The sequence below is a fragment of the Aethalodelphis obliquidens genome, unplaced genomic scaffold (assembly GCF_003676395.1).
Source record: "Aethalodelphis obliquidens isolate GAN/ISIS:26980383/991018 unplaced genomic scaffold, ASM367639v1 scaffold18, whole genome shotgun sequence".
NCBI classification, from domain to species: Eukaryota; Metazoa; Chordata; class Mammalia; order Artiodactyla; family Delphinidae; genus Aethalodelphis; species Aethalodelphis obliquidens.
This window is the reverse complement of record NW_020837962.1, coordinates 485,050-500,331: the sequence shown is the minus strand read 5'-3', so window position 1 is coordinate 500,331 and position 15,282 is coordinate 485,050. Positions and strand designations below refer to the sequence as shown.

General features: G+C 48.9%; 1 protein-coding gene across 3 annotated transcripts in view; it reads left to right on the top strand.

The window, feature by feature from the left end:
• Positions 1-15,082, top strand: part of LOC113626158 (nodal modulator 1) — a 52,572-nt gene extending 37,490 nt beyond the window's left edge. The window contains exons 23-31 of one of the 3 annotated variants that reach the window (XM_027117279.1): positions 728-841; positions 1,734-1,861; positions 2,937-3,078; positions 7,044-7,127; positions 8,322-8,432; positions 9,768-9,869; positions 11,428-11,547; positions 14,051-14,143; positions 14,524-15,082. In XM_027117279.1, coding sequence (XP_026973080.1) covers positions 728-841; positions 1,734-1,861; positions 2,937-3,078; positions 7,044-7,127; positions 8,322-8,432; positions 9,768-9,869; positions 11,428-11,547; positions 14,051-14,143; positions 14,524-14,655 — 1,026 coding nt within the window. In that variant the 3' untranslated portion in view covers positions 14,656-15,082. Of the gene's footprint in view, positions 1-727; positions 842-1,733; positions 1,862-2,936; positions 3,079-7,043; positions 7,128-8,321; positions 8,433-9,767; positions 9,870-10,476; positions 10,557-11,427; positions 11,548-14,050; positions 14,145-14,523 lie in introns of those variants that run through there. The other 2 variants (XM_027117281.1, XM_027117280.1) reach the window with 2 other exon arrangements.
• The last annotated feature ends 200 nt before the right edge of the window (positions 15,083-15,282 follow it).

The window sequence follows — 15,282 nt, the reverse complement described above, 5'->3', positions numbered from 1 at the left end:
GTAGTCACTGGGGAAATGCAAAGGAACACTGGGTCTGGGGTGAGATTTGCAGTAATCAAGACAATATCCATCTTCTTGGCGAGCACGCATTTTCCCACACATAGGTAATTTGTTGGAGCTGGAAATGGTTACAGCCACCATGGAGGGCAGTTTGGGGGTTTCTTTCTGAATTTCGAGTGCACACTTCCGACAATTCTACTCCTAGGAATTGACTGTTCGGAAAAAGAAAAACTTAAGTGCACAAGGATACACACGCTCAGGGACATTCAGATCGTCTCTCCTTTTCCATCACTAAACTCGATGGCTAGCCTGTGTGCCATTGTTGGCTGACCTCTGCTTTAGAATGATGTGCAGCTGTTCCGAAGCAGCGAGGCTGATCGGTGGGGACTGGTGGACGAGGGCAGCCGGGAAAGTGGCTGAGGGCAGAGAAAGCAACTTGCAGTTACAGAACCGTACAGTTTAGGGGGCCTCCCCCAGCCCCACCAGATCACTTATGAAGTCCGTCAACAGCAGCCATAATGCTGATAAGATTTGTGTGGGCACAGAGAGTTCTGGAAGGCTGCACACCAAACTATTAACATTGGTTACCCTGGGGATGAAGAGGAGACCTTTTGTCTCCCCCAGTGAATAACGGTAAAAGAAAAACAACCCATTAAGGATTACCTCTTGACTTGTTCATGGTTAATATGAATTAACCTTGCTCTGGGGTTCCTTTTTCCACCCCCAGATAAAAGCTGAAGACGACCAGCCCCTCCCTGGGGTCCTCTTATCCCTCAGCGGTGGTGTGTTTCGTTCCAACCTCTTGACTCAGGACAACGGCATTCTGACCTTCTCAAACCTGGTAAGGTGTCTGGTAGTTTACTGCCTGCCTGACTCCCCCGTGAGAGTGCCGGGACACGGCGGCCGTGACTTGTGTGTTGCTTGACAACGTGAGAACAGAAAACCAGCCTGGAGTGTTTTACGTTTCTTCGGGGACCAGACGTAATTAGAGGATTGCTCTCACTAGAACTTAATGCTGCTGATTCGTGTTCCCTTCTGCACAGACTTCTTGTTTTCTGGTCACCCCCTTGTCACTGAGACAGTGTAATTAATTACCCCGGCCACAGCGGCTCCTGTCTCAGGCATCCCTTTATTTCACCACAGGATCGTGCTGTTTATAATGCCGAGTCTCGTTTGGGGGTTGAGCTTGTGTTTCTTCTGCAAAGCACACGCCCCATGGTGGGAGGATAGCACCCATTTTTCACTGGGGATGTACAATGAGGCCCTGAGTGGTGGGCACTCAGGAGTGCACGTCAATTGGCCATCTTGTCAGTCCTGGGAATAAAGTGACTGTTACAGGGATGTGGCAAACAGGCAGTGGGGTGTATCCGAAAGATCACATGCTGTGCAGTGATGCGCACCCAGCTTCAAATCTTCCATCTGCTACTTACTTGCTGGGTCATCTCAGGCAAGTTACTTGACCTCTCTGAGCCTCAGTTGCTTCCTTCATAAAATTCACATATGATTTCTACCCCACAGCGTTCTTGTAGGCACACCATGATGACAGCTGCTGTTAGACTTGTAATTGCTGTCACTGTAATGATTTATTGTAGAGTTAGAGTTACCATTTCTGGGTGTCTAGGAAGCCATGGAGCTCTTGGGCCTAATTCTGGTCCATCATGACTTCAGCCGCCCCCTTTGAAGCCATACCTAGATTTGCAGCAGAGGCTCAGTTTGTGGTTGTCTCTCGGCAGAGCCCCGGCCAGTATTACTTCAAGCCCATGATGAAAGAATTCCGGTTTGAGCCATCCTCGCAGATGATCGAGGTGCAGGAGGGGCAGAACTTGAAGATCACCATCACCGGCTACCGCACAGCCTACAGGTAGGCAGCCCCACCTGCACCCCCCTCTCCCAAGCCTGGGCTGTGGGATCACACTCACGCTTCTATTCTCTAGAAACTCATCCCAGTCTTCATACTGATTTTATTTGGAAGACAAGGGATATAAGATATGAGGTCCACAGGCTCCTGACTGCTGCCGTTTTCTTCTAATATCTCCAACAAGTGTACACCCCCCCTTTTTTTTTCTTAATTTTAATTTTGGCCATGCCGGGCAGCTTGCAGGATCTCAGTTCCCTGACTAGGGATCGAGCCCAGGCCACAGCAGTGACAGTGCTGAATCCTAACAACTAGGCCAACAGGGAACTCCCTTCAAACGAATGATTCAGTCACAAAGTTCCTATTTTGAAATTGGCCTGAAAGACCCTATTTAGTTCCTAAAAATTTTCATTTTTTAAAAAAGTCTGAAACTTGAGGGAGTTACATTTTGAAAAGGAGGAAATGCATTCACTTGAGTGAAACTTGGAAATGCTGGAAAGAGTCTGTACAATGTGAAGTTTCCCTCCTATCCTGGTCTCTGAGCTACCTAGGTTTTCCAGTGTTTCTGAATACTTTCAGAGACAGTTTATACAAATATTAATAAATATATTTATACACATTTACAAAAGCACTCGAGGCAAAGATCGATTAATCAGAAAGAGTGGGTTTAGAAAAACGGACCATTTTCAATCGAATATAAAAATGGAATGAAAGGGGAAGTGACTTATTTTCATTTTATTGGATGCTTCATTATTTAAATTAAAGCTTAACAAAATACAATAAAGTGGAATAAAATAAAGCTTATCCTTTTTTAATTACAATTTTCTGGAGCATCCTTTAGAATGTACGAGAAGAGAAATTGATGACAGCCTTCTGGCTGGCCTGAGCCCTCCGGCAAGAAGGCTCGATTTGCAAGTGACACAGCTAGAACTGAGTCGTCTGGGTCGTTTGGGGCAGTTCTCCACTGAGCTATTTTGCACTGTAAATTGTTAGTAAATGCAGGACACTTCCCCTGAAATCTTTTGTGTGCTTCAGAAAACCCCAAGAATGTCATGTTCTGTTTCTTCTCTCGTCCCTCTAGTTGCTATGGTACAGTTTCTTCCTTAAATGGAGAACCAGAACAGGGTGTTGCCGTGGAAGCAGTGGGCCAGAACGACTGCAGTATTTATGGAGAAGACACCGTGACAGACGAAGAAGGGAAGTTCAGGTTACGTGGATTGCTGGTGAGCCTTTGGACGTGTTTCATTAGTGGATTTTTGCATACCGGGTTCAGCAGTGCCTTGTGGTACCCCCAAGACTACTAGGAATGGGGTCGAGAGCATTGCCAGGGCGGCGTAGGTTCTGGAACTCTTCCCAATCCCTATTGTAGCTGACATACTTACCTTTTATGTAGCTGATGTACTGGGTTGGGGGTTTTGTAGTGAAATAAAGGTGGAAAACCATGGGTTTGGGGCACCTTTTGCCTAGCATGGGTAGTGTGGCTCAGGCCAGGGCTCTCAAACCAGATGCCTGTGGCGCCAGAAGACAAGTGTGAAAGGCTGGAGGATGCTGGGTGCCTGGTAGGGAGTGGTGTGGACTGCGGGGCCCTGGAGAGGGCCTGGCCCACGAGAAGGGGGCAGCTGCCACTCAGCTCCAGCTCTACACAGCTGTGTGGGAAGACAGACTCAGGGTTGCCAGATCGTTTTGAGTTTGTAAAAATGTGAAAACTTCTGATTTTTAGAAGGTTAACAACCAATTAAAAAAAAAAAACAACCCACAACTCTGTGCAGGCCAAATAACTGACTTATTTGTCCTTTTGGCTGCTCAATTGCAACATTTGGTTCAGAATTTATGGTGCCTTTTTCCTCACTTTTACTTGCACATCCATGCATTCATTTGCTCATTCAGCAGACACTAAGTAGGAGTCACCAAACCAGAATGTGGGTTGATGGCACCCACTGGACAGGGCCACTTGGATCCAGGGTTTGGTCCTCAGCCTTTCAGATTCACAAACTGGATGTTCTTAGTTGACCCCAGGGATAGTCGTACACCTCTTGGCAACTGACTGATGTTTGCCTGAATCGCATGAGCTGAGGTGCAAATCCGTTTGCCAGTTTACTTAGGTATGTTGGGGCGATGCTGTCCTTTCCCAAAGGTAAGAACATCCATGTCCATTGTCTGCCCATCCCCACCCGCAGATATGGGGAAGTCAGGTCAGGAGGTTGCTTGGTGAGTGAGGAGGGTTCAAAAAGCTGAAGGAGGAAGATGGGCTTGGGGAGGACTGGAGAACGTATGCTCTGATGGCCCAGCCGGATGCACACCCACAGGTGGGCTCCCTGTGCCCTCTGCCCACCACTCCCCGTCTTCAGTATCTTCTCCTCAGACTCGGCGAGACAGCGGCGCTCTTGCTCCCGCAGGAGTCTGGATGGCCTGACCACGACGCTCCCTTCTCGCTCTCCTCTGCCCTTGGAGAGGCCCACCCTCTGTGGAGCATGCTGCCACCGGGACACTGCTCCCTGCTGTCCCCCAGGCCTGCTTTCCTTCCTCGTAGCAGTGGTTCCAGAGAGCACAGAGTGGTGGCGGCAGCATGGATGTCCCCCGCCCCCCAGGCCGGCTGTAGCCAGGGCCCCGGGAGGGGCGACGGGTCCTTAGAGCCAGCTTCTCTGTCTCCTGCCTTCAGTGCAGGCCCAGCCTTTGAAATTTAGTCCTTCGTGGGCTGCACTAATGCCTTTCTCCCTGCCTCCGTCATTTCTTAGCTGTGTAAGTTCAGGCAAGTGTCTCATGCTTTTTATGTGTTTCATCATCTGTAAAGTGAGGATGAGAATAATGTCTACCTTCCAGGATGGCTGTGAGTATTAAGTGAGTTAATACACGTAAAACACATGGAGCAGTGTGTGATACACTGACTCCGTAAGTGGTAAAAGCAAGAACAGACAGCACCTTCCCCTGAGGTGGTCCTCACCAGAACTGCCAGCTTAGGTGTTTGCTTGCAGCTTTTCTTGGTCTAAGTTAGCAGCAGGTGGATGGCCTCGCAGGAGCCTGTGCACTTCAGTCTGCCTTCCCCTGGCCGGGGCTGGGGGGACTCGGTGTTTCAGGCTCACCTCCCTCTTATGGTTGTAGGAATGCAGATTCCGCATCACCGTGTTGGTTCTTCCAAGGGTCTTAGTGGCCCAGACATGTTTCTCTAAACTCACCAACTTAACACATTTTATTTAACTAAACCGAATATCGTTTTCTTCTCCACGACAATAGATTTCCGTTTTAAATGATGCTGCCCCACACCCTCCTTGTAATAGGTGTTAATTCATTAGTGGTTTCAGTGTTGTTTAGAGTCGCCCCCTTGTGGCAGCCCACGCCTTTTTCACGTGCCAGGCCTCAGATTCTGGAGGAATAGCCTAAGGCTAGACGTTTCCCATCTAGGGTTTAGATTTGAGTTTTCCAGTCTCCCAGAGGATGCCGGGCTGGAGAGCCCTTGTTGAACATTTCCCAAAGATTTCAACCCCCGTTAGAATTCATTTCCCCAGTTGATCTTTCCGGTCAGTGTACTTGTCAAGGCATCTTGGGTGAGAAGCTGCATCCCTAGGTGTTGCTGCCAGAGGCTGAAGGTGAATCCCAGAGTCAGCCGGCCAGGAGCGAGGAGTCGGGCCGGTTAGGATGGGAGCAGCTGCCCGATGGGCTCCTGCCCGGCTGGGCATGGGCATGAGAGGGCAGTGCCCATTGTTCCCATCTTCAGCAGTGCCCGTCCCTTCTTTTCTTTACAAATCGCTATGCATGTCTTTCCTTTCTGAGGTGCAGGTAGATATTTTGAACCAGACCCAATGCTGCTAGTCCTCACTGAGCTATAAAGTGAATTAATGCAATCACCATTGGTGATCATAAATTTGATTGTTCTTGTTTTTTTAATAATAGCTTTATTGTCTCTGAAAAGGTACCCGTGTGCTCATTATAAAATAGTTCAAGCAACATATCAAAAAGGATAAAATTTTGAAAGGGAAAAAAAAAATCACCCTTAAGCTACCACCTGGAAGGGCCCCTGGTTAATGTAGAGCGAATGCCGTTTCGGACACTGCTCTGCCCGCACACAGAGAAGAAGGTAACAGTGCACACGATTTTAGGAGACCAGGGCCGTGTTATCCTTGCTAACGTATAGATCAACAGTTACGATCTCAGGGTTGTCCCCTTTTGGATGCACACGGTCAACTTTGAACTTGGCCCCGGCTCTAGATCCTAATGTGTCATCGGGTCCAGTGTGCAGTTGATGATCAGCAATTGGTTGTTTTAAAAGTTTTTAAAACCCCGCTAGTATAAGTGATCTGTCATCCTTTGCAGAAAGATGCAGATCTTTTCTTTTAATAAGTGTGTAAGAAAAAAAGTAGTTCAGAAGTTGACAAACAGTGGGTTCTTTTATACTCTTAAAGCCTTGCGTAAAGCTAATTTTGTCTGATTTGCAGCCTTCCGAGAAGGCTCATATCTTGAACTCATATCTTTCTTTATTAAGAGTTGCAACTAGCCCATACAGCAATGTGAGAAACAAACAAAAAACTTCATTTCTTTAAGGCAGTTTACTTCCCTCTATTGGAAAATTGTCATAATCTGCTGGCTTTATTAGAACAAAGTACTTTACTGCTATCTGCCAAAAAATTATCTAAGTAAATAATATACATCCTTCATGTGTGCAGTGTCAACAAAAAAAGTTTTTTTAGAAAAGTGTGGGTTTTTTTTTTTGGTAAACATCATATATGCCTATACATTTGAGGAATAGAATAAAATGTATAAAGAAGAAATTTGTTTTAAAAAAGGGAAAACCTCAAATCCCACTCCCCAGAAATAATACCCCTTTGGGAATGTCATTCCAGATACCATTCAGTGCACATACACAGCTAGAGGGGCGGGCTGGGCAGCAAGGGAAGAATAATTTTATCAGAATAAGCATATCATGCTTGCAGTTTTGGAATCAGAAACCACATTTAATTTCCGTTGGGTAGGAGAAACTGAATGGGGTTTGAAGGAATTGTAGAACTTCAGGAAAATGTTTCTGCATCAGGGTGCTTTTTCAAGGAACTCTTAAGAAGGTTAACAGGCCACATCTTAGGAACTGAGGTGGAACAGGAAGGCACCCTTCTGATGGGGGCCTGCAGGCAGAGCAGGCTCAGATCAGGTCTCGTGACAAGCCCCTTTCCAAAGAAGTGACTCCTGCTTTTGTTTGCAGCCGGGATGTGTATACCACGTTCAGCTCAAGGCAGAAGGCAACGACCACATTGAACGGGCCCTGCCTCACCACCGGGTCATTGCGGTATGACATGAAATTCTTCAGTGGAATCGTGGCATGATTGCTTCCCTGATCAAAAATCCTTCAGCACTCCTGTGGCTGTCTGCCTTTCATCTGTTTTGGCTGGGGCGGGGTGCGGGGGGCGCTTTAAATCCTAATTAAGGGCCCTCTTGGAATAGTGTCATTTTCACAAGCAGCATTTTCTTGGGCTTTTAATGAATAGCATCGCTGTCGTGCGTACAGAGAAGAAATCCCAGCTGTTGTTTCCCCACTTCCCCTGCAAGTTCCCATCATTATTCTGCAAGTTAAGGATCTTAAGGGCTAAGTAGCATTTCAAATCAAGGGAGGGTAATAAAGAGAACATGGGCTTAATTGGTGATGGGGCTGCCCACTTTTCTTATATTTAGATGACCTTGTTTTCCCACCAAGGAGAGCCTCTTGATCTTTAGGATCACAACTTAGCTAATTGATCCCTAAAGAGGCAGCCTTCCAGGTCCCAGGAAGTGGCCTTGGAATCATTTTCAGTGAGGTTTTCTTCCATAGAATAAGTCTTGTTCGCTAGAGTAGAGGGCTTGGGTGGACGAGAGGGCCTGCCTCTTGCTGGCTTTATTAGGTGGCATTAAGCATAAAGATTATGAGGGGTTAGGAGGCCAATGGGCCATTTAGGACTTTTTGGCCTAGAAAGTGAGTTTTCTTCATGTCTTTATGGCATCTGGCATTTTAAATGGTTGTGATGGCTATGTCTTATAATTTTGTATTTCCCTGCCATGGGGACTCAGACCAGGATCACAGGCAGCCATGTGGACTATGGTCCCACATATGAAAAGGTCACAAACGGGGGCACCCACCCACCCGGGGGGGCAGCTGGAGCTTGGCTCCTGCCAATCCCTGCCAGGCAAGAACATCTTTCCCTTTTTTCAAGAAAAGCTGGGAAATCTGGCTTTTTTAAAATGAAATTGCTTTTTTTGAATGTTGACAAGTCATTAAAAGTTAGAAAAAGAAAAAAACTGTGCTTGTCAAACAAAGCGTGCCCATGGGCCAGGTGTCGCCCATCTCCTGTCAGTTTGGGACCATAGACTCAGGCTGCTGGAACGGCAAGCTTTGCTCCCTGAATACAAAGTGAAGTCAGCTAGGAAATAGCTCCTAGGAGATCCCCCGGCTGGAGTAGAGGTCCCCCTTCCAGCGTCCTCAACCCCAGTCTTCCTTCTCTCTTCTCAGGTTGGGAATAACGACATTGATGATGTGAACATCATAGTTTTCCGGCAGATAAATCAGTTTGACTTGAGTGGAAATGTGATCACTTCATCCGAGTATCTTCCTACATTATGGGTAAGGCCAGATTTTTAAGGTTCAAGTGCTCTGTTCTTTCCGGCTTCAAGATGAGAGGGAGCAGGATATCCGGGCCTGTCTAGCGCTTGCTTTAGCTGAGGGTTGAGGTTGAGATTTAAGAATCTTCAATCCCAGCATGCCTCTGGGGGAATGATTCCTGATTGCTGGAGAGACACGTGGTCCAGTTTCAGATCACTGTTTTGCCAGCCGTGTGTGTCTTTGGAAGCATCACAGTAGAAACCTAATGAACGAGCAATACAATCTGGAGTCTAAAACGGAAAGATGGTTTTAGGGCAAAGCACCTCGTCACTTTCTAGATTCTGTCCCCTGCTCTGTGATACCACGGAGTTGGACTCAGTGGCCTCTTAAGGCCTGCTGGAGCTCTAACAGAACCCGCATGTCTGCAGTTAAGGAAGAAGTGTCTGTACAGTGCCCTGTGATGCCTGGAACGATGTTAATGAATCGCCATGGGGAAGTATTTTTCAGAGGCACATGTAATATATACAATGAAGCATTTGACTTGAGTGAGAACATGTGCTTAGGTTAACTCACCTCAGCTGCCCTTCAGGGGCTGCGGGCATGTTGTCTGTGGGCCTGGTGGGTGATGCCCAAGTGTGAAGAGGCCTGGGCAGGGATGGGGAAACTGGAGGGAGGGTATGGTGCCAGGGCTGTACCTCCCGTGCCTCACGCCCCATTGCAGATGGTAGTGGGAACAGGCAGCGAACCTGGGCTGGAGAGAAAGAAGGGCCACCAACAAAGCACTGAATTGCTTCTGGAAGCAGCCAGAGAACCAAACGCAAAATGGGAATGCATTTCAAGTTTAAGGAATACCTGTGGGGTTGAGGATACAGCATGTGGGAGGCCACGCCAGGTGGGCGAGGCCAGCAGTGAGGAGGGCTGGGTCCCAGGCTCTACCAGGCGATAACTGTGCGACCTTAGGTGACGCAGGCTCTCTGAGTCTCCATGGGGATGACTACCATGCCTGTTTAATAGCCAAGGTTGGTGACGATGTATGTGAAGTGCCTGTAGCAGGCCTGGCATGTTATAGACATGTTAGAAGCTATTCTCTTCAATAGTATCACTACACTATTTTGAGTGTTAACATAAGTTATCAGAATCTATTTTAAAATCTTAACATTTCGACACGTGTCACGTCACTGGCATCTCAGATGCGTTAGGAATGGCCTGTCAGGGGTGGACGGTTGCTCTTTCAAAGATCCATGTTTCCAGAGATCCTCTCCCCACAAGAGATAAGCTGACCCGAGGGTGTCTGAAATGCAATGTTTATCGTGTTTTCAGTTTTAAAAGCACGCCCTCTTTGTCTCTGCTCTCCAGGTAAAGCTTTACAAAAGTGACAACCTGGACAACCCGATCCAGACGGTCTCCCTGGGCCAATCCCTCTTCTTCCACTTCCCGCCCCTGCTCAGAGACGGCCAGGTGATGCCCGCTCCACTCTGCTTTCCGTCTTTGTCATAGTGGTTGCACTTTTCAGCTAAGGAAACACAGTTCTCCCATTTCCCCCTCATACCACCTTGCTGGCACAGTTGATGTCGTGCTTTCTGAATCAGAGGAGGTGGGGCTCTCTAAGGATTATTTTTTTGGAATTAGCTCTTTTTCTATTTACAAAAATAATACACATTCATGGCAGGAGATTGGGGAGGGGGGTGGAAATCAGACATAATCCCGTCATCCAGAAGTAACCACTGTTAATGTGCTGGTAGGTTTCCTTTTGGTCTTTTTTTGATTCATGTGCACATGTGTGTATAAATATAAATACACATATATATTTATTTTGATAATGGAAAGCTGGGACTTTTTCGTACATTGTTTTGTAGTCTTTGCTTGTACATTGTTTTGTAGTCTTTGCTTTTCAATGAAAACTATATCACAAATAATTTCCCCATCGTTAAATCTTCCATAGCATGATATTTAACGGTTGCACAGTAGTCCATGATAGAGGAAATACCATAATCTATTTAACCGAGGCCTTAATGTTCATCACTTACTGATTATAGGATGTTTCCTATCCATTTTAATTGGGCAGAGCAAGCTATCGTGGCTGGCGCGGTGGCAGCAAACTTTGCAGAGAACTTGGTCCCTTTCCGGGGGACTTAGCCTGAGGGTGTGAGTAGCGAGCCTGTGTGTGTGTGGTCCCTCCCCCGGCTTCTTACCATTTGCCACGGGGATGATACTCTATGGCCTTTTTCAGCATGAAATGGCTGTGAAATAACGAAGCAGGTTGTGATGGAGTTTGGGGCCTCCTCCCCACTTCTCCAGGTGCCCTTTGTAATCAAGCCACTTTCGGCAGCACAACACCATGGACACAGACTCCCCTGGGCTCACAGCCTGCTCGGTACCCTACAGCTGAGAGACCCTGGGCACGTCATGCTTCACTTCTTCAGGCCTCGCTCTCCCCATCTGTGAAATGGGGGCAATAATCCTGATCTTGTCAGTGGTTGAGAGCAGAACAGGCATTTGCCTAATGTGCTCATGGCACCGGGCCCCTGGTCGGGGCTCAGCACACCAGGACCATGACCGTCACTGGAACCACTGCAGAGACGCTGCGTCTTAGAACTCGCCAGCTAATGAGCCACTTAAGTATCGTCCCTTGAAAGTCAACCTCGTTTTAGATTAAAAACAGTCTTCCTCAGTTTGATCATGTGCCCCCCTCATCAGAACTGACTCATCAGAACTGTATGTGTTTCATAAAGTCAGATTCTCCAAGGACCACCGTAGGTGCAGTGGTTGGATACGCTTGTAAAAACAAGCTCTGAGCGCCTCTTCAGAGATGTCAGGGACGCACGGCTGTCAGTGCTGGAATAGCCTGCTGAGGCCGCCCCTTGGGAGTTAGCAACCTAGGCTTGGAAGTGTAAACTTGGGGATTTCTTTAGAAATATAAAGTCCTTTACATCACAGTCATACGTTAGGAGTTAGTTTTCTTTTGCTTTGCCCCAGCTGTCCTTTATGAAAACAACAACTTCTTCCCTGTGCACAGAATTACGTGGTGCTTCTGGACTCCACGCTGCCCAGGTCCCAGTATGACTACGTCCTGCCGCAAGTGTCCTTCACGGCAGTGGGCTATCATAAACACATCACCTTGATCTTTAATCCCACGGTAAGGAGGAAGGAGTTTCTGGGTGTAGGGTGTGAAGAATGCTTCCAGGTACCACTGAGTGCTTTTCAGAGCCCATCCCGTGTAGGAAGTTGGTGGGAGTCATCATCCCTGATGTAGAGAGAAGGCTGGGGGCTCGTGCGTGGCAGAGCCTGGACTCGAACGTGGCTCCTCTGCTGGTTTCTGGCTCGTGCTCGATGACCTGGCCCATGATCTTACCTGAATAGAGGGTTCCTCCCAGTTCCGCTCAGCGGAGACTCGGTCACAAAGTGCCAAATAGATGAGCACGTAGGGGAACTATTTGTCTCCGAGTGGAGGTGCATGGTGACCCTAGGGGAGGGAGAGAGCCTCTATGGACGGCGCTAGGGCTGCAGCCTGGGACACCTACCAGGGCTCGCCAGGACACTCCCTCGGTGCAGGGAGCCACGTAGGCGGCCTGGGCAGAACAGAGGTGCCACTTGGTGGGGGCTGAGCAGCCAGGCCTCGTAGCTGCTGCCAGGAGTGTGGTCCCACATCTGAGACGGTGAGAGTAGGGCCATGTGCCAGGGAAGGGATGGCCTGGCGGGGTGTCCTGCTGGTCCTCACGACAATCCTTCCATGGGGAGGTACCATTCTTCCATTTTTTATGGAGGCTCAGAGAGGCTGAGTGACTTACCTGGGAGTGGTCAGCAGATCCGGGTTTTACCGCGTTCCAGCCGTCTGCTGGACAGCTCATTGCTATACGCTTATGAGGGCCGTAAGGGCGCTTTGCTTTATCCCGTGTTGAATGTCAGTACCGACAGCCACGTTGTTGATGCTTGACCCAGTATTTCACGCACTGCTGACCGCCCCACACACCTCATCTTGTTGAACTTTCACAACATTCGCCTGCAGTAGGTGTTGTCTGTATTATCCCCATTTTATAGTTGAATCAACTTAGTCTTAAAGTGACTGCCCGAGATTACACGGGAAGACCTGGCCTGGAGCCTGGACCGCGGTCCTCAAGTCTTCTTCTCATAATCGCTCTGTAACTTCCCACTGACTTCAACTTCTCCTTAAGGATTTACTTTAATGGAAAATGGTTTGGGATCTAAGACATGTCAAAAAATGTTGAAGTAGGCAGTTAGGGATGGAAATCTGTTCCTACCCTTCTGTTTATTAAGGGACCATGTCACTCTGCCTCACTCATCTCAGGTCAAAAGGCCCCTCAGTCATTCTCCAGCCTATGTGTTCTCAGATATTTTGGTCTTGGGACCCCTTTACACTGTTAAAAATTGTTGCGAATCTCAAAGAGCTGTGATTTATATGGGTTATATATATATTTATCATATTAGAAATTAAAACTGAGAAATGCTGAAAACACAAGAATCCATAAGTCACACGTCCCATTACCTGTTACAGTCATGACATCATCACATTTGCAGCCTCTGGGGAAGTCCACTGTACACTTGTAAGAGCATGAAAATGGCACGTAATATCTTAGTATTATTATGAGAATAGTTTGGACCGTGCAGATCTCCTGAAAGGGAGGCCCCTGGGCTGTATCTTGAGAACCAGTGCTCTGGCCCGTTAACCTGTTTCATCGTCAACCGAAAGTTATCTTTTAATTTATTTGTTTCTGTTGTCAGGGTGGAGTGGGCTAGTTAGGATATAGGTTCATTTGCTGTTACAGAGACCCAGCATTTCAGGGGCTTTAGCAAGAGGGAAGTTTCTGTCTTATGTCAGCACCAGGAGTGAGCAGTCCAGGGGTCATATGGCAGCTCCAAGGTGCCGGGGCCTGCAGCTCCTTCTCTCCCGTGGCTCTGCCATCCTCCAGCACGTCTCCAACCTTCCGAAATGGCGCACTTGGCTGGAGGCTGTCTGGCCAGCAAGGAGGGAGGGCCCACCATTTCTCTCCGAGAGTACAGCCTGGGTGTTGCACCGTCACTTCTCTTCCTGTACCGTTGGCCAGAACTGGTTCCAGGGCCCCACCTGGCTGCGAGGGAGGCTGGGGAATGTGGTCTGTTCTGACTGGCCCAGATGAAAGTCAGTCCTTCCACTGGAAGGAAGCGTGAATGGCCCCTGGGACCCAAGCGCTGCCTCTCCTCCTCAATGGGTATGACCTCTGGGACTAGCTTGCTGCTCACTGTGTCCCTAAGCCTGGAACAGTGGGTTCTCGATGCCTCCTTGTAGGAAAGAGTCCATGTGTGCGGCTGGGACCCAACAAAATGAGACCCTTCTACTTTTCAACCACAGGGGTCCCCTGCGGCCCGCAGCTGTTTGTCCTGTCAGTTTAGACAGTGAAGGGTGCGGGGCTGAGTAGCACCTTTTTATCGGAATCTGGTTATTCCGGAGCTTCAGAGAGCAAGTGAGGAGGGTTTGTGCAGCAGAGGATTCACTTGAGATTTATCTGCGTCGCTTCGGTTCCTTACTTTGGGTACTGAGTGTGCCGGGGGTCCCGGGGGGGGGCCGGCTCAGAAGTCGGGCACATCAGGGCTGTGGATGGAGCACTGGTGTCTGGGGGTGACGGTGCTCTCGATGTTTGCAGAGGAAGCTGCCCGAGCAGGACATCGCGCAGGGATCCTACATCGCCCTGCCTCTGACGCTGCTCATCCTGCTGGCTGGCTACAACCACGACAAGGTAGGGGGTCCCGAGACCTCATGGGCAGCAGATGTGTCGGGGGGAGGGATCCTTCATGACTGGGACGTGGCAGTGGAAGAACGTCCACTGTTACAGAGTTTACAGCATTTTAGGTCATGTCCAATTCCTAAGGCCTCCTTGCAAGGCCATAACCCTCTTGTAACAGCTCTCCTAACCTTTAAACCTGGAGTACCTCTGGGTCTCTGGTGGCCGTCTCTAGTACAAAGACCTTCCCTGGTCTGAACTGAGATCTGCCTGAGAGCACAGAGCAGGTGGTGACGGGGCCTGGGAGGGAGCGGCATGGGGGAGGGTCTCTGATGTCCCACTGGACGGAAGTCTTCTCCTGGCGTCCCCCTCTCTCATACTCTCTCTCTTTCCAGCTCATTCCCTTGCTGTTGCAGCTGACAAGTCGCCTGCAGGGAGTCCGAGCTCTCGGCCAGGCAGCCTCTGACAGTAGTGGCCCGGAAGACGCTAAGAGACAAGCCAAGAAACAGAAGACGAGGCGGACGTGAGGGGAAGAGGCCAGGAAGTCTCCCTTGGGACAGGCCCCTGGCGTGGAGGACATGCTGCCTGTCCCCACCCGCCCCTCGCCCAGCCCCGGTGCTATACCGTGAATGGACCCTCCTGTCACTCTGCTGAGCACAATTGATTTTCTGAGTTGAAGATAATTTATTATTATTATTTTTGTCAAAGAAGTATTTAAGCTGTGCCGGTGGTGTGCGAATGTAATCCTCAGTCTTCTGCTTCATTTTCAAGAAGAGTTCTAGTAAATGGGGGCTCTGGCCCCCTAATCAAGCACCTGTTGGATTGACCTTCCCCTTAACTTCCCTGTGCAGTTGAGGTCCCTGCTAGAAACCACACAGCCCGTGTCTACTACTGGGAGGGTGTGTTAGGAGGTAAAACTCAATAAAGTTGCCCGTTTGTTTGTGTTGTAGGTCATCTCAGGTGTAGTCCTTGGATGACATGGGCTAATGCTGGGGTCACCGACTAAGCCGCCTGGAGGGGCACGTGAGTCCTGAGTGAAGGCGAGAGGACACACGGCAGCTGGCTTTTGGCCTCAGCGGTGGTAGGAAGACAGGGGAGGAGGGGTTGTGGCACAGCGAAGAGCCCCACCCCCACCTGATCTAAAGGAGCCTGAG